The 26,269-nt window shown below is 36.5% G+C and overlaps 1 protein-coding gene across 1 annotated transcript; it reads right to left on the bottom strand.

Moving 5' to 3' along the window:
- Nucleotides 1–26,269, bottom strand: RHBDD1 (rhomboid domain containing 1). The gene is made up of 7 exons (XM_056499114.1): nucleotides 26,222–26,269; nucleotides 20,963–21,482; nucleotides 19,358–19,490; nucleotides 15,909–15,997; nucleotides 14,241–14,291; nucleotides 9,707–9,829; nucleotides 1–2,187 (listed from the first exon to the last, which is right to left on the bottom strand). Exons 2-7 carry the CDS (start codon nucleotides 21,393–21,395, stop codon nucleotides 2,075–2,077), a joined length of 942 nt encoding a protein of 313 aa, XP_056355089.1. The 5' UTR covers nucleotides 21,396–21,482; nucleotides 26,222–26,269; the 3' UTR covers nucleotides 1–2,074.

The raw sequence follows: 26,269 nt of genomic DNA, 5'->3' as shown, positions 1-26,269 counted from the left end.
TTTAAATGTTGAAAAAATATTTATTTCAATTCTGTATACAAAAAAGTAAAAACAACTGAGCATTTATTAGTACTGACAATTTTTGTGACTATTTAATGGCATGTATGTCTAAGCTCACTTTACAAAACCATATTGCTTATAGAATTGTAACTGGGTTTTTGATTTTCCTTAAGTATCTTTTTTTATCTCACCAGTAGCACATCCTGTGCTTTTAAATAAATAAAATATTAGAGCTTAACACACACAGTATGTTAAACTGCAACTTTTGACCAGAGCATTAAAGGATTTCTGAGGAACCAATGCTACATCCTTCTCATTTACATCTAATTATTACCTCCTGAGAAAAATATGCAGGTTTTTGAGACTTACTTTCAGTGAACATAAAGCTGGCCTTTTATAAAAGTGTCTGCTGTTTTATTCTGTGGCTACTGCATATATAAAAAAGCAACCAAGAATACACCAGAAATCTGCATTCTGTCTGTACCTGGAGTCCCACTGCAGTTGTGCATGTGGTGTCCCAAAACCCCAAGCACAAAGTCTGCATCCTGACATTGTGCTTTTCCCAGGAAACAAGAGTTCCCCCACATACATTAGCTACAACAGAAAGGGTAGGTACTATTCATTTAAAGAACACAGTAAAAAATTCCCTTTTAGGATGTTTTTCAGTGTGAAATACAAAGCACTGTTTTTTATTTTCAAAAAATAATCTCATAGAAAAGTAGACTTCATAAAGTACAGGTTGGTGAATCCCTTAAACTGCTTATCCTAATCCCCTACTCCATCAGTGCTGATGAAGAGGTTCCAACAGGTCAGTGTCAAAAGCCAATAATCAAATTATTCTTCTGCAATCACACCTTTCTGCAATAGTTTTAGAGGAACATCCCTGAGGATAAAATGCCTGGACAAGGAGTGATTTTTCAGGGCGATACTAGAAGCAAACCCCTCGAGGTTCATCAGTTAACATGAACAGGCAGCAGTGCCCAGGCACACAGCCTTGTGTGAAGGGTGTGCCCACAGGAACAACTGAGCTCTCAGGTCTCCTGTCAACTCTTCTAGTTGGGTAATGAAGTTCTCAAAAATGAAGAATTCAAGGTAGCCTGTGTTTAGCCATGATCTCCACAAGTCTGCAAACTCTCAGGTCTCATATTGGTCTTCAAACAAGATAAATATTGAGAAATAGTGGAACTTTTAAAGCTGCATGAACTGCATATACAAAATAAAATTTCCAAGCATTCTTAGAAAGGGAAATAGATGCTTGAAATAAAATGTATCACTAAAGAGATACATGCTTTGTATGACATAGCCACGTGCCGTTACACAAACTTCTAACAAACTATTTCAGCTCTGTAAAGGACAGCAGTTTTTGACTTAAAACATAAATATTAAGAAAGGCTTTAGGAAAACACAAGTAGTTATAACTCACATCCAAGCTCTAGGTAATATGATGTGAGGAAGGCTGCAACACTGAAGTTTGTATTAAATAATTCCTTGGTAAGGACAGCAGGGGAAGGATAGATGCAACTATTTATCTGCTCAAAAGCTTAAGCCTAGACTCACATGACCCATCCACTGTCATCAAAGCAATCTTTTCAAGTGTCATTTCACATGGCAATCCCAGAAAATGAGCTAGTCATTACAGAGAGATAACTGAGAAAGACTTGTAAGGAAAAACTGCATAGTTTTAAAGTTCCATAGAACATGTAACGTTTCAGCTGCAATGGATGAAGAAAACCTGTTGTCTGAGAACATCAGCAGTCAAAAAGCCAAGGAATTATTTACGATATACAAAATAATTTAAGGAAAAAAAGACAGTTTGGTAAAACCATCAGTCTTCTTCCATTTAAGGTGCATTAAGATGGAGACAGCCAAAGACCACATTGTGATTCTTATCTCACATTTCTTATTCAAGTTCCAACTGAGTTTGAACTCATAAAATCCTATGCAGTTTTGCAACAAGTAGTAAAAATAATGGAAGAAAGATTATAAGTTATTCTGTAAATTACAGTTTACAAATAAATCTTTAAATATTTTGGTAAGTCTGAATAGCACTTTACATCAACACCTGCCAACCTCATCATCTGTCAAACCTACGAAGCCTTTGTCTTCTCATGTTTTCTTCTGAGTTCTCAGGTGGGAACCAAAACCCGTAAGGTCGCCGCTCATTATTGTGTGTTCCTCCACCAAAATCTACAAAACACAAAGAAAAACAACTGTTATTTTGGTCTGTAATAGGAGAAAAATGCACATATATCCTGTAAGCCAAAGCATCTCAACACAAAGGAGACAGAGAATGGAACGTTTTCAATTCTGGTGGTTTCAGGGCAATTACATCTTCCAGAAACTGCTCTTTATGACAGTCAAATAAAAAGAAAAACCAAAACCAGAACCCCCTCACCCCAAACAATACAGCTACCACCACCCAAAAAACCACCCCAACCCAATAACAAAACCAACCAAACAACAAACCACAACCAGAAGAACATCTAATAAGCATTAACCTGTTAAGAATAACAAGTATTCACAAGTGTTCACATTTTTCACAATCCCTACTTTACCCAGTAAACTCCAGAATGTTAAACTATTTCAGTGTCCTCAGCAGTTGCTTCTTGCAAAAGCAGCTTTTGTGTTTGCTTTCAGTACTGAGTCCAACATGTGCAGACCCACAGCAGATGCAGACACAGCTCCCAGCCCCAGCTGGCAGCAGTTTCACAAGGGAAGGACACGTGGCAGCCCAACCACACCAACTGAAGGCAAAATCATCTGAGCAGCAAGAGCACACCCAGCCCCACAGGCACCCCAAGAGGAGTTTTTTGCAGCAGCTCTCCAGAATTCACATCGAGTCACCCAGCAAAGAAACAACACCAGGCTTGGTTACACACAGCAGCTCAGCTGAGGGGCTCTGGGAATCAAAATAACAGTCTGCCTTCTGAGCAGAATTACCGTGTTAAGGATGAACAAATTAGCTTTAAAAGTAATAAAAACCTTTGTAACATTCAGCATTTCTTAAGCTTTCACCTGCCCCACATAGGGTCAAAACTGCATCATAATGCTGTAGTTTAATAATTGATTTTTCAATCATTATAAGTAAACTACTTGCATTTAAAAAAAAATACTTTTCAGTAGTGAAATTATCAACTAAATATCAAAGTTTCTTATAATATATTTATATATTATATAAATATATAAATCTATAAATAGATAAATATATAAAATATATTTATTTTTCTATACAGCATCCCAGGTAAATTTTTATTAAAGAAACAGATATACTTGTTAAGACAAGTCCTTGCACAGTCCCCATAAAATGTGCTCTACACTTCAAATATACATGTGCTTTAATAATTAGTAGTAATAGAATGAGGTGCTATAAAAAAGATGAAAAATGCTCTTTTATATATTGACCCAAAAATAAAAAGTTAGACAATATATTTTGAAAAGCTCTAGGTTGAAGAAAATATTTTATTTTGCATAAAACAATATGGAGAACAGCAAAGGCTGGATGCTTTAAATACATGTATTTGTATCTGCATGTAGATATTTAAATTATCCTGTCACCTAAAATAGTTCCCTGATACCTTTTTTCTTTTAATTAAAGCAGAAATATTAATGAAATAACACCTTTATCTTATCAAAATATTTATAAGCCACAGTATTCAGAAATGGTAATTAGGCCACTGCTACTACTGAAACATCACCTGATGTCTGTGCAAGAAACCAACACACCAGCAAAAACAAATTAAAGACTAATGGAATCTAAGACTGCATTTAGAGGATATAGAAAACTGCAACAACACTGGATGATAGACAAAAGCAAAGGATATAGTACAACAAACTTAGAGCAAAACATTAACCTAATCCTAAGAATCCTAAGGAAAGGCAGTGCAGGCATTTTTCATCTTTTCATACTTTAGAAGGACATGGAAGCATCCAGAAAGAGCTGAGACACACAAAACACAGCAAACTTTTTCCTGTTTTGTATTTCACTGTAAGTCCGACAGAAACTACAACTGAATAAAACACATAAAATGGCAAAACTGCTTTTATTCTTTCCTGTCCTTCCCTCTGCAAAATGCAGACATGCTGTACAGTCTGAGAGCTTTAGCTTTTAGTACTTATCACTGCCCCATTTTTTCCTACTCAGCCCCAAGTAGACCACATTCATTAGCCTTTGCTATTGTTTCTAACACAGCCCTTTGAGTTTCTGTCAATGTATGAAAAGAATTTTGTCATGCTATGAAGCAAACTATTCTTCCATCTACAGACTTAAACTGGTGAAGAAGAGAAATGGAAGTAACTACAGTTTCTGTGCTATGCTTTGGAACAGCTGACAAATGAAAAATCAAATTAGCAGGAATGTAGCTGAGGGTAATGAATTTAGAAGGAAAGTTAACATACAATTAATCCAGACGCAGCTGGATTGTTACAAGAGTAAGCCAGAACAATCTTGAACAGTCTCCATCTCTCTCTCTTGTTTTTAAAAGGAGATGGTGAAATTGAGAAATACACAAAACCATTCCCTCCCAAAAGTCTGATAATTGGTTTTGGTTAGGAGAGGAGATGGCTAAAGACTTACTCTTTAATCCCTTCATACTTGAGGATTTTTGTATTTATTTTAATCATCTTCAAAATCTCATCTTTCCTGAATGAGTATCACCAAAATAAACTCTTTTTAAAGTAACAAATCATTAAAAGCACACTGGTAACATTTTTTAGAAACCATCAATCATCTTCTCCAAAAAAGCCAAAATCTTGCTGCACACTCAGATCATCCATTTGCTACAAATAATCAATGCTACAATGCAGAAGTAAGAGGACAGAGACCACTTCTGGACTTGATGCTCTTCTGCAAAGAATTAAGGGGATTAGTTTTACTGCTACTTCCAGCTACTATTTAGCTGGATATAGAAAATACTACAGGAGAGTTGGCATAAAATAATCTCACTGCATTTCACAACCATTTAATAATTCTCCAGATGTTAATTCACCTAAAACAAGGCTAAATTCTTTATTAACTGAAAATAGTTGATACATTAAATTATGTCTTTCTTTCCCACGTATTGAAAGGAATTTACTAACCAACTCAAAAAAGCCTATACAAACATGCTACTTAAGCAGTCCCTAGGCTAACACAGACAGCTATTCCTCTCCTGAGTAGTAAGAAAGCTGTGAATAATTTCAGATAGCAGAAGATGATTTTCAGGTAGGCTGTATATTTATCATAATGTAGTATAAATATTTTGTTGACCTGGAAATAGCAAGGTATGCTTTTCCTTAGAAAATTACTAATTTATTCAGTCAGACATAAAAAAGCATTCAGAACATAATTTTTTTAAATGGTCCCAATGAAAGAAATGTAAACTATATACATAATCTATAAAATTGACCCAATGATAAACCAAAGTTAAAATAGTAAATTATGGGTAAATCTGAAATTAGGAGTATTTACTGACCTGAGTTTACCAGTTAAAACATTCCCAGACTAAGTTTGTTAACATTTGCAAGACTCTTACAATATAAAAAACCACTTTGCTTTCCCGTTACTGCATTTCTGCTTGTGTAACCAAGACCCACAGCAACAAAGGAACTCTGAACAATATTCTTTTCCCAATGCCAAGCCTGAGAAACCCAGATGGGTGGATGGAGATAGCAATGCACACTGGAACCACTGGCCAGCAGCTCCCACTTCCTCCAAGGGTACGGGATGCCTTCGTGCAGCCCACACACAGCTCCTGCTAATGCCCAGAGCTGGGAAGCAGAAGTGCTGTTCTCCAGCAAGGTGACCCTGCCAAACCCACTGTGCAAGGAACAATTTTTGTTCCTTTATGAAATTCAAGTTACTGAGTGAAAAAAGAAAATATTTCCAGAGACCACTGAAGTCAGAGAAAAGACTCCAGTTTGTATCACTGGATCTTGGATCAAAACACCAAGGGGTCTCTACTTCCATATGCAAACCATGCTTTTAAAATAGGTGTGATGTGTATATGTATGCAAACCATCTCTAGCTACATCCAAGATTTAACTATTTCCAGCGTTTTCCTCCTGTTTTAATTGTCTTCAGCAGTTGAAATAATCGCAAGAAGGAAACCATCCAAAAGAATTGGCAGTACCTGCAAGTGTATTTGCCTATTTATGAACTCCCAGAAAAAAAATACTCAGTGTTCTTCTGTATACATTTCAGCATGAAAATCTGAATAAATTCTTATCCCAAAATCCATTGTGGCAATAGCAAGAACCTATGTCCCCAACTATGTCACTGTCAACTTGTTGCCTAAAGAGCAAAGGAAGCCAACTCTTTAGGCAGTATTTCCAAAAATTGCTGCTTTGCAGAATGGGTCTTTACCCCACAGTATTACAGAGGTGCTAACTGGTCGTGGTACTGGTTTGAAAGAGAAACCCATGGTAAAAGGCTCAGTGATTCATTTAACTATTTTGGTGAACTTTGATCACCACTGAAAAGAGAATCAGGAGTTTTTTGGTTCTAATTCTCAGCAAACCTCTTATCCTGCATCAACTACTGTATTTATGAAGAGACAGATGGAAAAGAATTCACTAAATACTTCTAAAGTAATTCTGACTATGCTTCTTGTTGCAAGTGGTCTGCTTCTTACACTGGTACCAAAACTTTCTGTGTGGAAATGATAAAAATTCACTGATTCATTTTCCCAGAAATTTGCTTAAGAAAGTGCTGGTGATCAGATCTTACAGCACAGCTTCAGTTTTAGGAAGGTATTTAGAACATGAGATCCATTCGGATCCAACTGGATTTCCAAGACATGTGGTGGGTACCCTAGAATGAATTAAAAAATAAAAAAAACAAACACAAAAAAACAACCCAAAAGGAAATGCATCACAAAAGTTGCATCTAATTTTCAAAGCCTAAACCCTAGCATATGATTTAATGAAATCTCAATTTTAATCTGAAACAATGCACTGCATATTTAAGCATATAATCTGCTTTTAAGTAGTTATACAGAAAACCAGTATATTCAAGTGCAATGACTGGCATTTCTATAATTGCAGAAAGAAGAGATAACACTGGAAGTAAAATATACAGCATTTCTCCAGCTTCCTCACATAAATTCCATTCATATATTAACCATCTTCCACGGGCTGGCAAATTTCAAAGACTCCAATAAAAAGTCCTGCCTCAGTAGCAAGAAACAGACATGGGAACCCTTCCATGGAACAGGTAAGCCAGATGCCCAGGTATTCCCTAACTGCTCCAAATGACTCTAACTAGCCCATACCGGGTCATCTAAAAGCTTCTGAGTGGAGAGGTACTAATTAGTTTAGTTTCAAATCAAAAGCAAAGAAATGTATGGACAGTTCATGGTAAAATGTAAGAGGAATGACTACACCTCATACATGTAGGTATTTCTCTTCAATCACAAACTATAAAGATTATCACCTCCATGTTCAAAAAGCTTAGTCTTTTGTGGAGAAACATCAGCTTGCATAGGACTCTTAACATTACTGACATTGAAAGTCAGATACTTAAAAGTTCAACTTACAAAAAATCCCAACAAAATCTCACAACAAAAATCTAAACTCGCATCCCACAGTAATCAAGATATTTCTTGTCAGCAGAATAGTAAGCACACAAGAGATCAGAGACTTAGTTACACTGGGGTTAGATTAAGAATGGCTGGTAATACCAGTATTAAACAAATTGTCAGCCATATATTTGAACTTCATAGTAAAAGGAGTTTAAATATCAAAGCCTATGACTTTCTTAAATCCAAAATTATTTTCTTAAGTAAAGGAAGAATTATTACAATTTGAAACTGATACAAAATTATGAGAATAACAATAAAAATTAAAAAAAAAAACTCAAACCAAACTAAACCAACAAACTATAGAGAGAAAACCAATTTGTGTGTTTAGATGGTTTCTTGTTTGAAGCAACAACATAACTAAAACTGAGAATGGAAAACATTAAGTAGCAGTTCCTTTCAGCAAAGAGACCTAAATCACTAAAGTAGCTTGATAGTCTTAAAACTGATGCCTCCACCAAACCTCAAACAAGCCTAGCAATTTCTTTTCTTGCACTAGACTCTAATTATTACAATTATTATTGCTATAGATATTTTCAGGATATTGCATAAAACCAGATCTGCAGTTCAGGAACGCCTGAATGTGGAATAAACAGAAATGCTGTATCTTTAGGGTGGGTTTAGATAACCCATGTATGTGTTTAGAGAACACTGCCTACTAAGCTTAAATTAAATGCATGTCTTAATACACATTACTTTTCAGTAGTGGACAACAGCTGATACCAGGAAATTCTGTATTATTTATTAGCTTAGCAGGATACTATCACATCAATTTATAGGAATGGATCAATGTTCTATATCCATAATGGTACATTCTGTGGCCTAGAAGCCATAATAAATGCACTTGTCCAAATAAGGATGAAAAAAATATTATTAATCAATTGAAATTATTGGAGTACTCTGTTGTCCAAGTTATAAACCAGCTGCAATGGTTTAAATGTTATAGTTGGGGAAAAAAATTAATAAGAGAGCCCTAAATTGATTGTGGTACCTGCTGTTACAACCTATTTCAAGTTATTTTATGTAATTTTTTGTCATGTTAAGTGCCTGTTTCATCATCCATGTAATTGCAAGAATCTCTGAGTGTTCATGCTTTAGGGAAAATGTATCTTGTTCAAAGGATAGTGCTCATTCAAGCTAATTATTTTTCAAACTAACTGACAGGGAAGAATATCCTAATTGCCCATTAGCACAGTAAGTTTAATCTCATCCTTTGTGTCCCTAAAACAGGTGTGATCAGTGACATGCTCTGTATTATGTTCTTCAGAAAAAAGACATCTGCCTATAGGCAAACTGAACCTTTACACAGCTTGTTTAAGGAAGTATTTTAAGAGCTCAGATCTGTCTTGCTTATCCAAACTACAGTGTAGGAGAAAAAGGTGCAAAATAAAGCAAGATCCCTATATATTTGATCACACCAAATTACACTGGAAACAATACATGCTGATACCTTTTCCTTCTTCACTTGCCTGTGAGGCTTAAAAACTGTAACCAGCACTGAAGCCAGGCACTACCAGAGTGTTACGAAATGTTGCTTTTGGCAGGGAAGCTTAAAGTGAAACTTGGTTTGCCACAGCAAGCTACTACTGAGGTACTACTGAAATTCATTCTTGTGCCTCATCAAAGGACATTCTCCAAAAAAATATATTCCCTCTTACAGCACACAACTTACCTTAGTTCAAAACATAAGCAGACAAAAAATATCTTACCTGGAGTGCTGGAGATTATTTAAGGCTAGAAATTAAAGTTGCAGATGTTTCACAGTGATACATGTAAGCTTTTAAGGTACATACTGGCTACTTATTTATATTATAATCTTATCACTGTTGTTCATAATCTGTTTTCTTGATAGTTTCAAAAAATTCCACAAAAATGGTGCATTATTTCAAGTAACATCTCAAAATGCTTAATATTAAATGCGCTGAAGGATTTCTTTCTCAAACTCAATGTTTAAAATTATGGAAAACATAATCTTAAAAAGACAGTAAAACAGACAGTATCCCTTACAATAAAACTCATTTTATAAGCATTCCTTCCCAAAATTACAAGATATGCCCAAAAATAAGCAATGAGGTATCCATCTTGTTCTCCCTCCTAAGTCCCTTTCAGTATGAATCATAACTTAAGAGATAAAAATGCAATAAAATTCCTACCTCTTTCATTAAGGCTGTTTAGCACTGCCCTTTCAAGCTGTTCTTCTTCAGTGAGCCCACCTGTATAATCAAAGTAGTTCCTTGGAGTTCTGTATTGATAATCTGGATAATAGCCATAGTACTCTGTAAAATGAATCAAAAAATAAAATAAATTGCTGTTACTCAGCAAGTGAGAAAACAGATATTTTCTTCTTGCTGTCTTTCTTCCATAAATTGTTTTAATTTGGGAATGAAAAAATTATTAGGGTTCAATATATGCCATGAATTAACTTCTGATTTACAAAGCCACAGTATGGTAACAGGAGACAAAAAAATGCCAACAGAAAAAAGATCCAAAAGGTCCAAACATATCAATTTTTTATAACTTAAAAGTGTTATAGAACTGCTATTACTAAGAAGTTTCACACAGATATTAAAAGACACTTTTCATCATCTCCTTTTAACGTTTAGTTACTGCTATCACTAGAACACAAACCAGGTACTGTTCAGGCTTTTTCTCCCCACCCCTCTTCCCCTTTCCCCCAGGGCCCATAAAACAATGTCATCATACATTCCAGTCATCTTTGGACCTAGAGAAATATTTCCCCAGGGAAATACTCCTGCAAATTCCTGCAGTGCTGTACACAGCTCATGTTGTGCTCTGGCACAGCTAAACCTGCCCTGCAGAAAACCAGCACAGCACAGATCTCATCAGTGTCCCACTCACTGCTGACAACCCTTTCTGGCCTTTGCACAGCTGCCCAAAAAAAGCACAGGCCATCATCCACCCCAACACATGGGATTCAAAAGGAAAAAAAATACTTGCCTACAGAATTGAGCAAGACTCTCTTCCTGTTAACAACACAATCTGATCTTGCCTAAGGACAGAAAACCTAAGCTAAGAAAAATTATGGAAAAATGAACCCTTTTCAACTAAGGAAAACTAAGGAAAAAACTATTTTATTTCTGTATTTTCAAAATGCAAAGTTTTTGTGATGTGTTAATTTCCAGACAAGTGAACAAGGGATTTTGAAGAACCAAAGTACAGAAAGGTTCCCAGTTTCTTCCAACCAAGAGAAAATTATACAAAGGTTTTTCAAAATGAGATAAGTGGAAATATTTTTGTAGGAAACAAGTACTGCAGGCTGTTTCATTTTTCTTCAGATTATTAGCATCAATGTGAACATTATCTTGTGTTCCCTCATTGGTTCTAACAATTCCAGGTGAAACTTGTGAAGTTTCTGTGGTTAATAACAAATACAGATGACAAAATGAGAACAAATAAATAATTTCCTTTTAAAAATAATTTTGCTAAAGAAAAATATCCCACACTATAGAACCTCTAGACAAATAAAACCAGCAATATTCTGTCTTGAAAGTTATACAGGAAAACCAGGAAAAACTGAACAGAGTAACTGCATATTCTACATAGAATTATATATATTCTTCTGTATTTTCAAATATCCCTACATTGATTTTATATACACCTATACGTGCACAGAGATGTATGCATACACATACACATTATATACACACACTCTGTTTCCAATTCTTTCTTGTCTTGGAACACAACTGACACTGGAAGATTCTTTCTACACCTGCAGTGAAATCTGACTGAGGGACAGCATTTAGCTGTTATGTCTGTACCCTTTGGATGCCATCTTCATATACTACCCTCATTCTCTTCTGCTTTATATTAATCTGAATGAACACTTTTTCAACTATAAATTTATTTTCTGGAGGCTTCAAAACTAGATGCATGAAGAATGTAAAAATCCTGGTACTAAAAGCATGAAATTATCTGATGAAAGCAAAAGGATGCTGTATTTTAGATTTGTTCTACTGCTGTAGTTTTTTCTGTGTTTTATGTTTCACACTGCCAGCAAGTTGTAAGTGCTCAGAAAGCTGTAATCTTTTATTTTAAAATGAGACTCAGTTTGGTAACATTGACATGTTCAAGGTGTTCCTATTAATCAAAATAAATGTCCTAATACTTTATTCATGAACTGCACTTAGAGAAAACCTAATTCAGCTACTAAATACTAAAGGTGTTAAAATTACCCTTAAAACCTTTTTTCTTTTAAGGCTGATTCCTTGTGCTGTTTCATAAAATCTGTTCTGACCATAACTTCATCTATTTTTCTATTTAAATTGGCATTTAAAGGCACATAATAATAAATCAGCAATGCCAGAAAGTGAAAAACTAATCAAGATATGCATCATTAGCCTGTGACACTAGAGCAAGTTTTCTTCATTCACAAATGGTCAAATTTATTCCATATATCATACACCAAGCAAAAGGTTAAATCTTCCATTAAGACTTCTGCAAATAGGATGAAAGACAATTACAAAGTATATGAACAGGGAATGAATGTAACAAATATATATTTTCTTAACTGCAGTTGTAAGTCATTTTAGACAAATGAACTTAGTACAAAGCAAAAATCAAATGGTTGTATCTAAAGGTGAACTCGGATAATTCAGGTTAACTCTCTCCATCTCCCCTTTGTCCAAAAGAAGTCAAAGTAACAGCATTTGGGAGCTTCCCAAAACATGCAAAAAAAGCCCAGATTTCCTTTTTGTCAGCATACTAAAGCTTTTTTCTTCCCTCCCCATCATGGCAGATCTGCTACATGAAATCTCTTCCATCGTTCCTACTTGAAAAGATCTGGAAAAGCAAACAGAAAGGGCTGTTCAGAATCCCTCTGCTGCTCCTCCACAAGGGTGGCCTCCTACATCCACCCAAGCTCCCAGCAGCTGGTGTTTGTACAGGGGCTGTAATAGATCACAGAATTGAAATGTCAAGTACAAATTCTTATCTCCATTAGCTATTAAAGAGCTTTTTCCAGTATAAATCTTTCAAGTTTCCATCCACCCTGCTATTCTGGGATACTGGAGGAAGGTTCAGTGTCTGTGAGCAGCTGGGCAAGCACCTTTACCTGGGCTGGGATTGCCAGCCATGGAACAGGTAACTTGTGCTTGCTGCACACACTGTGCTCACCTCTCATTTCACTTCACAGTAGTAATTGGTTTATTTCTTTACTGGCCTTTAGATCAAATGGTTTTTGACTGGAGAGTAAATTAGAGTAATGCAAATCCTGGGTAAATATACTTTAAGTTGGAACAATCCCTGTTGTTGTTGTTGAGGAAAGCAGGCTAAGATCTTTTGTTTAGGAATTACAAAACAGATGTTTCAAAAATACTTAAGTGCCCAGAATCCTGCTTGTGGGAACTATTTAATGTAATAATAAAATTGGAGATAGATCATTGAAGACAAAGTCCATCAGAGAGAATAAAAGCAGCTATAAACTTGCCTCAAAGTAAGCACATCTCAATTATAAAAGACTACACAAAATAAAAAACCCTGCCTGATGAAACATCAGAGAACTGTAAGAAAGATCAAACGTGTGAAATAGTTTCCTTATAAGCAACCAGACAGACTCCAACTTTCCAAATGGAGGGAAAAGATGACCATTGTGAGTACAGGACAAAAGCCTAAAAAGCCAGGAAGGAAGTACATAAAAAATGAAGGTTTAGTCTCCCTCCCCAAAAAAAGAATTAATGTACATCAAATGAAATTAGCAGTTAACAGGTTTAAGCCAAACCAAGAAATGACAGATTCTAAACCAGGAAACAAACTGTGAGTCTTTTCTGATGATGTAGATGTTAAAAGTGTTCATGTCGATTCAAAGAGATTTTGACAAATTGATGGAAGAAGGATCTACCACAGGCTATTAAGGACAAAATTCTCCCATAAAACTTTCTGCTGAGAACATCTTTAAGCCACAAGCCAATGCACACTGGTAGATATTTGAGAGAGTTATCACTATGCATTTATCCTGTTCTTCCCACAGATGCCCAGGAAAGAGCATAAATCACTGCAGGAGGTAAGAAATGCCAGGATATGCATCCCTAAGCTCAGATCCAGAGCCCATCTCCCAGCATCTCCTGGCCCTCACAGACAAGGCTTCCACCTATTATTTCTGTACACTCAACATACAATGATTCAGTGTTCTGCAGGGAAAGTGAATCAAATGTGTGCCAGAATTCCAGCCATCCATCTATAAACTGAAGATGGCCTAAATTCAGTCTGCTGAGGAGGAACTTTTTGCAAGTAAATTACCTCATTTACAAAGAGTGTTCAAAGGAAGCAGATCCTTGTTAGAAGGGAAAAACCACCCTAGAATGGAACAGATAAATTTGCCAGATAAGGGCATATTTACCAAAGTCCAAAAGGCTGCTTTCAGTAGACACAATTTCCCCACTGCTACACCTTGTGCAAAAGGGATGATACTTCCTTGAGGTAGCATTTTAGGAAGTCATGACCTTAATTTGAGGCCTAAGCCTCTTGTACAAAATCCATCCACACACTTGCCTGAAGAGGAAAAGTGAGACACGCCCAGAGAAGCAATAGAAGTTTAGCAAGTATACATGTGCAGAATATTTTGTATACTATCTATGTTTCCATTTACATAGCTCTCTTATAGGTTTTCTAATCATTAGCAAAAAACTAAAGCTGGAGTAAGTTTTTGATTAAGTGGACAAGAGTACTTACCTGAATAGTAGTCCCGTGGCCTGTCAGGCTCAGTGAAGAAAGAAATGCCAGCTAAATAAAAGAATAATGCATATACTGTTAGAATAATCCTATTTTCTTTATAGAATACAAAATTCAAATTTCAAGTACCCTTTCTTTAAGAGTTGGTGTCATAAGATACAGGCAGGAAATCAGTCATGGGTATCTGTGGACTGTTTTGGCAACAGTGAGAGAATATACTATTGCAAGCTTGTTTGTTCCAGATTTTATGTATGTGCCAAGTTCAAGCAACATATCCACGTAAGCTAGGAAAAATGCAAACCAACCTATAATGTTCTCCCCAGAACACATAATGAACAATTTCTCTACTGAAAGTATTAATTAGTAATAATGTTTAATGCACAGAAAACTGAGGACTGAAGCAACAGTGCATTATTCCTGCTTTGCTACACAGGAGAAAAAAAAAGCCTGTGTACTGAACACTGCTTCCTGCAGCTGTCAGTCACACAGAACATGCACAGCAGCCCTGTCTTCAGGGCAGGTTTCACTAACACAGTGGGGTTGTCACTGAATCCCAGAAAAATTCACTGGAAGGGATCTCAGAAGGTCCCCAGTCCAACCCCAAACCAGAGCGGGGTTAGTGAGGAGATCAGAGCAGGTTAGCCAGTCAGGGCTGCACCTTGCCAAGCCCAAGGCTGCAGACCCTGCAGCTGCCCTGGCAGCTGGGCTGATGCCTGCCTGTTCTATAGTCATCAGGCAGTTCCCCCGTGGCACAGAATCATGCAAAGTTAACCTTTAACCAATAGGACACCTGACGTCTGTTCCCTCCAGCAAGGCAGGAAAGCTGATGCTTTGGTGTCCTTTTTTCCCTTCCACCTGCTGAACATACATGACCTACAGACTATCCACAAACTGTGATCCAAGCCCCAGTGAGAGCACACACATTTGAACAAATAATTCTCCATGTTACAAACACTGTATCCATGTTCAATTTGATGGAGCAGTCATGAATAAAGTACTCAACCTATCAAGTAGTCAGACATAAAAAGCCAAATATTCTGCCAACCAACAGTTGTTGTGTCAGGGCTTAGACTTCAATAAAACACTGACGTTTATGGGAGTATTCATTTAAAAGTTTGCAGGGCTGTATTTAAAACAATTTTTAAGACTACAGATGTCTAAAGTTATAATATTTTTCAAAAAATAATTATTACTGCAATATGAAAAGCTGTAATAACACATTGTCGGAAAGCTCAAGAAATCCAGTAACAATTTCTGAAGCATCCCACCACCTTTTGCAAACCATAGAGATTTCCATTAGAACTGACACAACAGAAGAAATCAAGATGGAAACATTTTGTTCTGACATATGTTTATGGCTTCACCACACTTCATTTGAAGTGACATTTTCATGGAAAGATTACACTCTAAGTAAGTACTTAACAAGAAGAGAAAAAAGTATTCCTCTATGTAAAAATATTTGAAAGTCACATTTATTCTTAATTACTCTTATCCATATTTAAGAAAAAAAATTGAATTTTTTTTCTGCATCCACTTTAATAAAATAAGCATATCTTTAATTGTCTAAAAACTTGCTGGAATGGGCTGAATTTCTATATGCAAGACTTCCTGAACTTTAAAAGTAAGTGTTCTTTATGCAAATTTTGTAAATTCAACAAAATTATCTACCTGCACAGGCTCGCATGATCTTTTTCAGAGGTCCCATAGTGTACATCAATCCAACAAGAATCCCTGACAGATGCCCAGCAAAAGAAGTCCTAGAAAATTTAAAAAAAAAAAAAAAAAATCTTGTGAGCAATGGAGACTTTTTTGGTAGGGATACAAAAGTGAGAGTGTAGAATTTGTTATAAAGCCTCTGAGACTTCCCTGAGAAAGTCCCCGAGTGAGACCAAGCACAGAGATGTTATCTGCCTGTAAGGATATAATGCCAAGTTTTCTTTCCTTACAACTACTTAAAATTGGGAGTTACACAGTTACAGAAATGTATTTAACAAATATCCTGAAAAAACTAATTGGAGAGATCATTTTAGTTACTACAGAATATGCTTTCCCTAAAAGCATTTAAAGACTTCCAAAGGGGTAAACTCGTTTTAAGCTTTAGAAAAGTAACTTACATTGTAATGTCTGGGTAGATCTTACCAAAACCATGTAGAGTTCTGAGTGAAAGCACAAACACAATACTTTGTACTGTGCTATCCATGCAATCCTACAATTATTCTGAAAGAAGCATGAATGCCGATCCACTGCAATCTTTGTAATACACTGCCTTCAAAATTGAAAGAACAATTGAAATGCTGAAATCCAAATTCTTTTCTATGCATACCAAAAATTTCTTTAAAAAATATCATTACCATTTGGATACAGAATGAAAAGACTCCAGAGTCTTTTGAGAAATCAACCCAGAAGCATATGTTTACAGTAAATAAAGAGATTTGCTCCAGTTATTGACATGACTATGGGGTACTCTATAAATTCAAAAATCAATTTTCAACAACCAAATTAAGGGTTAAACTCTTTTGTGTTTAAACACAAACATAAATTATGAGAAAATCTTCTGAATTCAAGCAAGTGTAAACACTAGGTGCAAATTTTTCACCTACATTATGAAGTTAGATAAGCCAATACACTAAACATTAAAATTTCCTCATATGCAATTAGAAATAACTCATTTATACTGGTTTTCAAAAAATTTAAATAATATGAGCTAAAATTAGAGCTTTTTTTCCCCTTTATAAAGTAGAAATTAAACGTTTTATGTACCAAATGCAATGTCTGCATCAATTTTTACATTCAGGTCAGTGATCTGCAGGAGTCATACAGATGATGGCACAAGCACTCAAACCAAGCAACTTCCAGGCATCAGTGGTAAAAGGAGACAGGAAAATGCACGTGTCACTAGAGGGAGGTAAAGATCAAATCTAAATTCACTCTTTTGCCACCTACTTAACCACCAACTCGTATCCTGCCATGGAGAGCTGCAGTTCTCTCTCATCAGTAATCAAACAACCCTCTAAAGAGTAACACATAAATGCTGATGTAAACATTTATCAATAAAATATAGTTACCAAAAAAAGTATCTATAAGGAACTAATTTTCCAAGTAGATTTTTCTGGAACAGATTTTCCAAATTTATGAAATATGCATGCCTGACTTGGAAAATTAAAAATACTTAAAAATCACCTACTCTAGAAATAACCAACATGATATTGGTTCACCCAAGACTTAAGATACCTACCCAATTCTGGAAGAGGCACAGATTAAACAAAGTAACTTTTCATATGTCTGTTCTTCCATTAAACAAAGAATCACAAGGACCTCTAAACAAAGACTACATCTCAATATCCTTTATCAAAGGTGAATATTAGAAGGGTACTGAATGCACTTTAAAATTTTTCCAAAACAAAAACATTAATGAGAAAGAATATAATAAGATGTCAGCAAATTCCAAAATCCTCTCCCAGCACACAAATCAAGGTTTTCAAAAGGCTCAATAGTACTTTGGGATCTTTCATTGGTAATGGATTCTCAGGTGAACCTTCTGCATCAGTCCAATAAGGCAGGTCCAAATTTAGCAAATGGTTTTCTGACTGGACAGAATTCTGCCAGTTACTGACCTCTTATCTATTCAAAACTAAATTATGGAACTTAATCTACAAAAGGAACCAGTTAAACATAAACTTCAAATATTATAACCTGCCCTGAACACACAGCTGAGCATATAAGAGCAATGCTGTGATAGCTACAATTGCTATGGTTCATTGCAAGGCAGTTGGCAGTTACTAATTAAATATGCTGTGTTCTAGGACATGAATTTCTGCAGATCACTGCTTGTTTTCTGTTGCCCCCACTATCATTTAAGTGCTGCAAAACTGCCCTCTGTTTAGAGGTTTAGATGAGTCAGCAATCTAAAATTCCATTAAATGATGAAATAGTTTTCATACTCTTTCTGGACTTCCTATCCACTCTCTACCCAAAGATATTTTTACAGTAATGCAACGGAAAAAGAACAGCACACAATGTCTGAAATCATGTTTTCCTCTACCACAAACCGTATGATATGCTTTTACTTCATACATAATGCTCTTCCACTATTCTTTAATTAAAAACAATATTGTTAAACATATCACCAAATAAACCCTATGTTCAGCTAAAACAGCAGCTTACATTTTTCAGAAAAAAAAATTATACACTGAAAGCTTTAGGTTTATCCTTGCAATGCCATGCAGCTCACAAATAAAATTGCATTTGGGCAGAGCACTCTTCTGTCTTTAATCCTCACTGCAGTCAGTTGAGCAGTCAGGCAGAAAGCAATAAAACCAGTGCTTAACCCAAGCAATATCTGAATTCTCCTTCTGCGCTCAGAAATGTTCTATCAGCTATATCATATTATCTGACAAGGAATATCTCAGTACTGCTGAGCTCTTTTTTTTAATCTTTCTGAAAAGTGGGAAATTGTACATAAACTGTGATTTAATAGTTCATAGGTTTTGTGTCTGTACTTTGCGTATATTCAGCAATATGATTCACAGTTACAAAATATTGCATAGGAAAATTACTCATCTGCAAACAGGACTACAAAAATCAAGTGCCAAAGAAGAGCAAGGCCCTATTCTTCCAGACATAGGGGCAGAGGAACTCTGCTGGCACAAAGTACACAGGGAAACTGAGGGAGATGACCAACAGCACTGCAGGACAGTGACACTGACATTGACAATACTGGCAGGATACTGGATGATAATTTGATCATAAGCAGGACTGACTAAGCCAGAGTGGGCTAGGACAGAAATGGCAAGCAAACAATGGATGCTGCCCAGCAAATGAAGCCCTTGGCACTACGGTGGAATAGTTTAGTTACCTCATTGAAAAGGCACAGCCCTTTCGTTGTCCATCAACTTTTATTATCTTCCTCAAATACTCAATTACACCTTCTGAGAACAGTATTTCAGGTTTTTAATTTGAGATGCACTCAAAATAGAGGGTTTTAAGGAAAAAGCACACTGTAGCCCCAACACTGCACTGGGATACCAGCAAACACTACTCACACTTCATGAGACATTTCAAACTCTCCAGATAGCCCAAGTCTCTTCTCCTTTCTTGGAAATACTCAATGCACTTACCCTGGGGAGATTAAATGAATAGCCACCAGCTCCACCCAACAAGCGTATCTACTGGATATCGGCAATCCAAAGACACTGCTCACTCTTCCTGGATTATAATGGTTGTTCAGAACTTTCAAAGCAAACAAGACTCCTGCAAACAAGAAATCACATGAAGGGAGAAATACCTGTGCACAAATAAAAAGAAACACAAACTATCTGAATTACCATGCAGTTTCAAAGCACCACAAAGCATACTGCTGCATGCCAGAACAGTTCTGTTCTTCCAGTGATACTTTTCAGTGATTTAAAAAAAAAAGATACAAAAATCATGTATTTGTATAACAGCCAAATCTAAGCTGCTTTTTAATGTGCCTGCTCACTGTAGCTATTCAGGTATTCAACACAATACAAGCATAATATAATATGGGAGTTCTAGTTGAAATAATTGACAAAAGTAGTGAACTCAAAAAAATGTTCTGTGACTTGAGAAAAGCCACTACTGAAAACAAGACAAATACGTGTAAAGCTCAACAGTAAGTTCAGATTCTGAATTAATGGAAAATCATCTTACACATACTCCAGAACCACTTGTTTCTGAAAAAGAAGAAATAGATAAATCACCTTTCATCACAGTAAATAATATTAATTTCTAATTGACTGCAACTGTTTTATCATGCAACTGCCAGCCAATACGATAAAATGAATTCAGAGAACTTATTGGAAGTGTTTATGAAAAAGTTCTCTCAAGAGAAAGCTCACAGTGGTCTGAAAACAACCCTGACAAATTATCAAGTAAAAGTTTTGACATGGACACACTGAGGCTGGCACAGGCAGCCAAACCATTTAGGGAAAGGGGCTGCACTCAGGGCCTCTACAGCCCCGGCAGTAGAACTTGGGCAGTCTTGTCACCAAAGGGGGGTGACCAGAAAATATCTGGAGGTCCACAGAAGCAATTGCCAGAATGTTCCAGCTCCTACCCACTGGAATATCCCAAGAAAACCTCACAGGTATTGAAGCAGCTTTCTTAAAGGCTGAAAAAGAGTGCTTGCCTTCTAAGGCTAGATCCCAATGACAGCAAGGAAATCTCCTACTTATCTAGAAATGCAGGGCTACTTTTCCACTTGACTGAAGATTTTTTTTAAAGAGGAGTTTACTGACTTGAAAATGATCTGCTAAAGGAGACAAGACCATTACTGGAAGGAAGATTACCAAAATCAGGTGTTTGGATGTTGCTAGCATCCATTTGCTAGAAGCAAATCTAGGGGAGTCTCTCCAAAGAAAGGCATGCATAATTTTAAACTGATAGGCTTTTCTGGAAGCCACCTAAGGAGCATTATTGAAATGCTTATATGACATCATAAAATTAAGAGTTCAGACTTCAATTTGATATTTTCATGTTCTCAGGTAAAGTCCCTGTCAGTCACAAGAACAAGAACCGAATTACTTATGTTCTTGCCCAGAGTACATGCTTTAAATTAAAAAATAGGATAAGCATACTGATAGGATAATCATACATATATACAGATGTACACCTATCCACTTTCTGTAATTAACAGTTATTGTTATATAGCAACTATATATATTAATTTTACATATGTAAATTGGACTGACTCTGTGTCTTACCTGAAAAACCCACACCACAATTCATTCCATAGGAAGGATCATCCAGAATTATCACAAGCAGGAACTCCAGCACTATGTAAACTACTCCAATCAGTACTGAAAATACTGCAATTATGTAGGCAAACCATATGCTCTTCAGCTTTCTTTCCAGCATTATGCCCTTCCAAAGCATGGAAATCATGTTATAATACAAATGCCAATCATCTGCATGGTGGAAAGGAGCAAGCAGCAAACGCTGCCAGTTCTGTCTGTGGACAGCTTCATTTACACTGAGACACACTTCAGTCAGGGGCCTCAAAGGACTCAGAAAGAGAAAAATATTCAGTACAAGTACCCCAAGGGTAACAGAAGGAATGTTCTCGAATCCAACTTGATAAATTTGATAAAGCAGCAAAAGCAGTCCAGCACTGACTCCTCTTTGCCTTCGTTCCATTGTTACTTCTTATTCAGAGAAATATGAAGATTATTCTAAATTCCAGTCTTTTGTTCAATTTTCAAAACCATCCAAGTTTTGGAAATTCTGAAAGAAAATATTATAACTTGTTATATACATATTGCGGTGTTTTGAAGCTCATCACTGGTTTTTGTGAGTTTTTAAACACAAAAAAATCATCACAGTAATCAGTCAAGACCTTTCACATATCAGAACAAAAATTCAAGTAAGGAAAAAATCAGAATTTGTAAACTAATACAAAACACAAATAAAAGAGATTTATACAGGTAATCCAGACAAGCATTGAGAGGAAAAGCAGTCTGCAACCTGTTTCACATTCCTGGACAGGCTGTACTTAATCTATTAAAATACTTGGGAATTCTAGACACGTTTTCATTAATTCTGATCCAGTCAGAATAATTAAGATTTCAGGAAGGAAGACAGTTCAAAACTCTTCTCTAGAGTCTTGGTTTCCAGGATTTCTATCTTTGCCACATATTTAATTTTCTTTTTTTTTAATTATAATTTTCCCAACTTTTACAAATATTCAAAACAAGCCAAACTTGAAAACTACAAGTTTCAATTTTTAAAAAAGGAGCAGAGACACAGCTAAGTACTCCTAGATGCAATTTGAAAATTGTTACTGCTTTCCTAGGGATGAAAATAAAGAATTCAGTTTAGAAGTAAGCAATGGAGAAAAGAAAACTACAGGGAAAAGAAAACAAAGACAACCAGGTGGGGGTCAGGCTATCTCTTCTGCTTATCCTAAAGTGAGGAGAGCACACAGTTCCATGCTAGTTCACACACAGAATTAATTAATTCCACTTCTCATAATTAAGTATTTTTTTAGTCTTTGTGTTTCTCTTTAAATCACATTTATGCTTATTATAGCAATTTAAGAGAAGAAAAAACCAAATTGCTTGTGTTTTTTTATCCTGAAAACAACTGCATTAAACCAGAATGCATGTAAAATGTGTTTGCTACATTACAATGAAAGTCACTACATTTTTCCCACGTTATTATCTTGGAGATGCTAAATAATGCCTGAGCCTTGTCCAAAACAGAGTGAAAACAACAAGAAATGTGCTATATACCAGGCCTCTGGACTATATAACTTCCTACACTGGTGCCTTCCAAAACCAGTTTCTAATGATCACAATTCAACTGCCGAGACCACAGCTGTAGTCCTCACAAAACTCAAATGAAACAACCTCTTAAACTGCAAATTGGTCATTGCAGATAATTACATTGTCAGTCTTTGACTTTAAAGTCAACATTACCCCCTAAAAAATAGTTAATCCAAAGTTTAATCAATGTCATTCTCTTTTCCCACACTAGTTCTGATATCAGATCTGACCAGTATTCCCCAATATTCTTATAATCTTCTGCCCAGACCTCTGGCTTTTCTTGTACCACATACACAGGTTACATCTTTTTCAACACAAAACAACCAACACAAAAACTGTTAGAATTTAAAAGTGAACATCCTTTAAATGCAAGTTATGTGGAAACATCAAAATCTTGCCACATGTTGTTCAAACTGTCACATAGTCTTGTGTTTTAAAGTTTCCATCTCTGCTTCTGATAACCTTAAATTCCCAGTTTAAGTACTTTCAACACCCATGCACCTAAGGAAAGAAACCCTCATCCAGCATATAGCCAGACAATAATCATGGAACAGAACTGGGAATGCTTTCCAGCATGATTACAGCAGTGCTAGTTATCACAAACCATTCCCCTTACTGGGAGCAACCAAAAATGTCAGCCAAAACATATTATGTGTTTGAGTCAAAGGGAAAAAGATACAAGAAAGAGAACAGTAGTTTTTTGAGAGCCTTCTGGAATGCAACTCCTTTAAAACATATAGAGCTTTCAACTGCTTGAACATTCCTCCTCAGCCTCTACTCTGTTTATTAACAGTCTAATGAAGCTTGAAACAATGAAGTGCTTTCTTCCTTTTTTTTTTTTTAAAACATGCCACCTACTTCAAAATGTACAAATTTCCAGAACAGACTTGAAATGGACATTTGTCTTGTATCCAGGCTGCCACGTGCCTGCATTTTTGTCACCTACTCAAGATAAATGTCTGAACTAAATATTCTTGGAATTTGTTTGTTTTGTACTAAGTAAAAAGCACTTAAACTTATTTTGACTGTAAAAAACCCCCTCACTTACTTGGCAACCATAAAATAATACAACTTCACATTACTAAAAAAGTCATCTAATAAAGTAAATATTTTAGTAAATATCAGTTAAAATGAAATGTTATACTGTCTTTTCCTATAGCTGCAATTTGAATTTAGAGGAAAAGAATCTCCCTGTACCCTTGCTTCCCCTAAAACAGACATAACTACCCTGAAATTTTGATTTATGTTTATGCAAAACCAAGTACACTCTGGAAAAAAATTGTGCATTCAGCCTACACGTCCAGATTAGAGCTAACCAATGTCAAAACCACTTGAAACATAAAGGGTGAGTATCAGATGCTAAGCACAAAGCATTCCACAATGCAGATAAGCCTCAACAGGCCCACACCACTTGTCTGTGAAGATACAGTCCCAGGATACAAAGGCTTCTCCAGGTAAAGCAGAAACAGTGTTTTTAGGGCAAAAGAGAGGGCAAAGAAAGCAGGAGGCAACTGTAAACACTTTTACTGTGGCCCTCAAACTTTCAAAAGGGGTGAGGAAAAGGCCTAAGAGGGAAAAAAAAAATCAATGCAAGGAAAAATAAACTAAAAATTTGAAACGTAATGAATAATCCTGTTTATATTTAATAATCATGCAAGGAGGTCATCCACAAGCTGTCAGCTACAATAAGCTTTGAAATGTCCAGTCAATTACATAGTTAATAGCAAAGACAAGGTTCTGACTTAATTATAAACTAACTACTTCATAAAGAACAACTTCTAAATTCATCAGATGTGCCTTTAAATGGCTTTCCTTCACAAAAGAATGAACTGAAAAGACATAGCATTTCAGAGTTTGGTGAGAAAAATAACACATCTGTAATAAAAATGTTTTAAAACAATTTAAGTCAGTAATTCTTTCTGGGAATACAAAGTAAATTCAACGTTAACTTTCAAATAAGTATCAACATTCAATAACTTCATAAACGGCTGTATCACAGCCTTTTTTATTATGCAACATTTTAAATTTCATTGAAAGTTTTCTCTTAGAATAAAGAAGTTTTTCTGCCTCTTATTTCTGCTTCAGATGAAAACTGAAAATCTTTTATAGATTTCTAATCCTCTTAGGTACCACCTAAAGAAAGTTTTTAAACTAAAAATTTCAACTTAAAACTGAAAATTGTGTTCTGAAGTGTGTAACAATTACTGCTCACAATAAAATATACACAGGTTAAACAATACATGCCAAGAACCGTTTTAGCCACCTTATCCCAAAATAAACGAGACAGCTTTCACAGGAAAGAACCCAAAGGGCTAGGTCAAATCTCCTGATAACAGACAGTAATTAGTATCTGCCTCTCAAAACACTAGGATACATCTACACTAATTGGAGAAGTGAAATAGCCATAAATATTTAATATCACTGTACTTGTAAAGGTAAAAGAATGTCACAGCTTGAAATAAAAATACATCAAAAGAAAGTGAACTTCATACTAGGCCACAGCTGAGTTTTAATTTCACAGATGTTTAAATCAGGGTCAGGGATTTGGGTTTTGCTGGGTTTTTTCCCCACCTGATTGCAAATGTAACACGTCTATGTTAAAACCGGGTAATCATACTAGAAGAGCATCCTCTTGTATCTGATTTTTTTTTTATATTATCAATAAACTAAACCATCAAAGATTGCCTGACTCCACTTCAGAAGTGTGAAGCACAGCAGCTCTTAGAATTTTAGCATTCCTTGGTAGCTTTGAAGAAAAATTTGTCTGCAGTGTGTAAGAGAAAGGAAGAACAGGAAACTCACTGTTTGAAGAAATAAATTTTAAATAATACTGGTTGAATATACAAACAATTCAGAAACATACGCTTTCTAGTATTAGTGTCATACTACTGTTGTCAATACCTCCAATCTATGTCAGTAAAAAATCAGCTCCAGGAAGAACACCACTGTGCTATTTCTGGAAACCAAACCAGCTCAGGTATTCTTATTTACACTTCATAGACACCTGAATTACTTAAACTCGGTGTTTTAACAAGTGTAAGAAGATTTACCAACTACAGACAAGATATACTTGCAAGTTATTTGTTGTTTTTGGGGGTAGGTTTTTTGTTTCATAGTATTAACAAAGAAAGGGATATAGCTGTGGCTAGTTATTGAATTTTTAGAGACGCTGTTTCTAGAACTTGTAAAAAGCAGCACTGCAGAAGACGGGGTAGATGGAAGCACCGAAGCAGACTCCCAGCGGAGGTTGTGAGGAGCACAGCACACGGGCGGGCGTGGCTGCGGATAAACCCCGCGGGCTCCGAGAGCGCTCCGGGAGCCGCGTCCCACGGGCACGGCGGCGGGCGTGTGTACAGAGATAACGGCTGTACAACCGTGCAATACTGGCCATTCCTCTTCTCCGGCCGCTTCACCTCCCTATTCCCACCACCACGCCTTGCAGCGGCGGGGGGAACCTTCCTACAGAGCGCAGCTCGAAGGCAGCTCACCCAGACCTCGCTTGTTGGGGCTTGCACCGGGCACTCCCCGCCTGTGGGCCGCACCCCTCACGGCCGGGGGGCCGCTCTCCGCCGGGAGGCGGCGGCAAAAGCAAGAGAGGGGGAGGGCAGGGAGCAGGAGAGGAGAGCGCGGCAGGAGGAGCCGCGCAGGGCCGGGCAGGAGGTGGCGGCGGCTGCAGCGTCCCCCCGCCCCTGCACTCACGTTCTCCGGCAGCGGCTGCACCCGGAACCTCGCGCCGCCCCACGTGAC

The sequence above is a fragment of the Oenanthe melanoleuca genome, chromosome 9, assembly GCF_029582105.1.
Source record: "Oenanthe melanoleuca isolate GR-GAL-2019-014 chromosome 9, OMel1.0, whole genome shotgun sequence".
Taxonomy (NCBI): Eukaryota; Metazoa; Chordata; class Aves; order Passeriformes; family Muscicapidae; genus Oenanthe; species Oenanthe melanoleuca.
The sequence above is the reverse complement of the archived record's forward strand: the minus strand, read 5'-3'. Positions and strand labels throughout refer to the sequence as shown.

Coding starts and splice junctions, on each gene's coding strand:
- RHBDD1 (XM_056499114.1), bottom strand. CDS start 21,395: ATGGAACGAAGGCAAAGAGGAGTCAGTGCTGGACTGCTTTTGCTGCTT. Junction 19,491..20,962: donor TTGTGGTGTGGGTTTTTCAG/GTAAGACACAGA, acceptor TCTTGTTTGCAG/GAGTCTTGTTTGCTTTGAAA. Junction 15,998..19,357: donor ATTCATTTAATCTCCCCAGG/GTAAGTGCATTG, acceptor TAAATTTTCTAG/GACTTCTTTTGCTGGGCATC.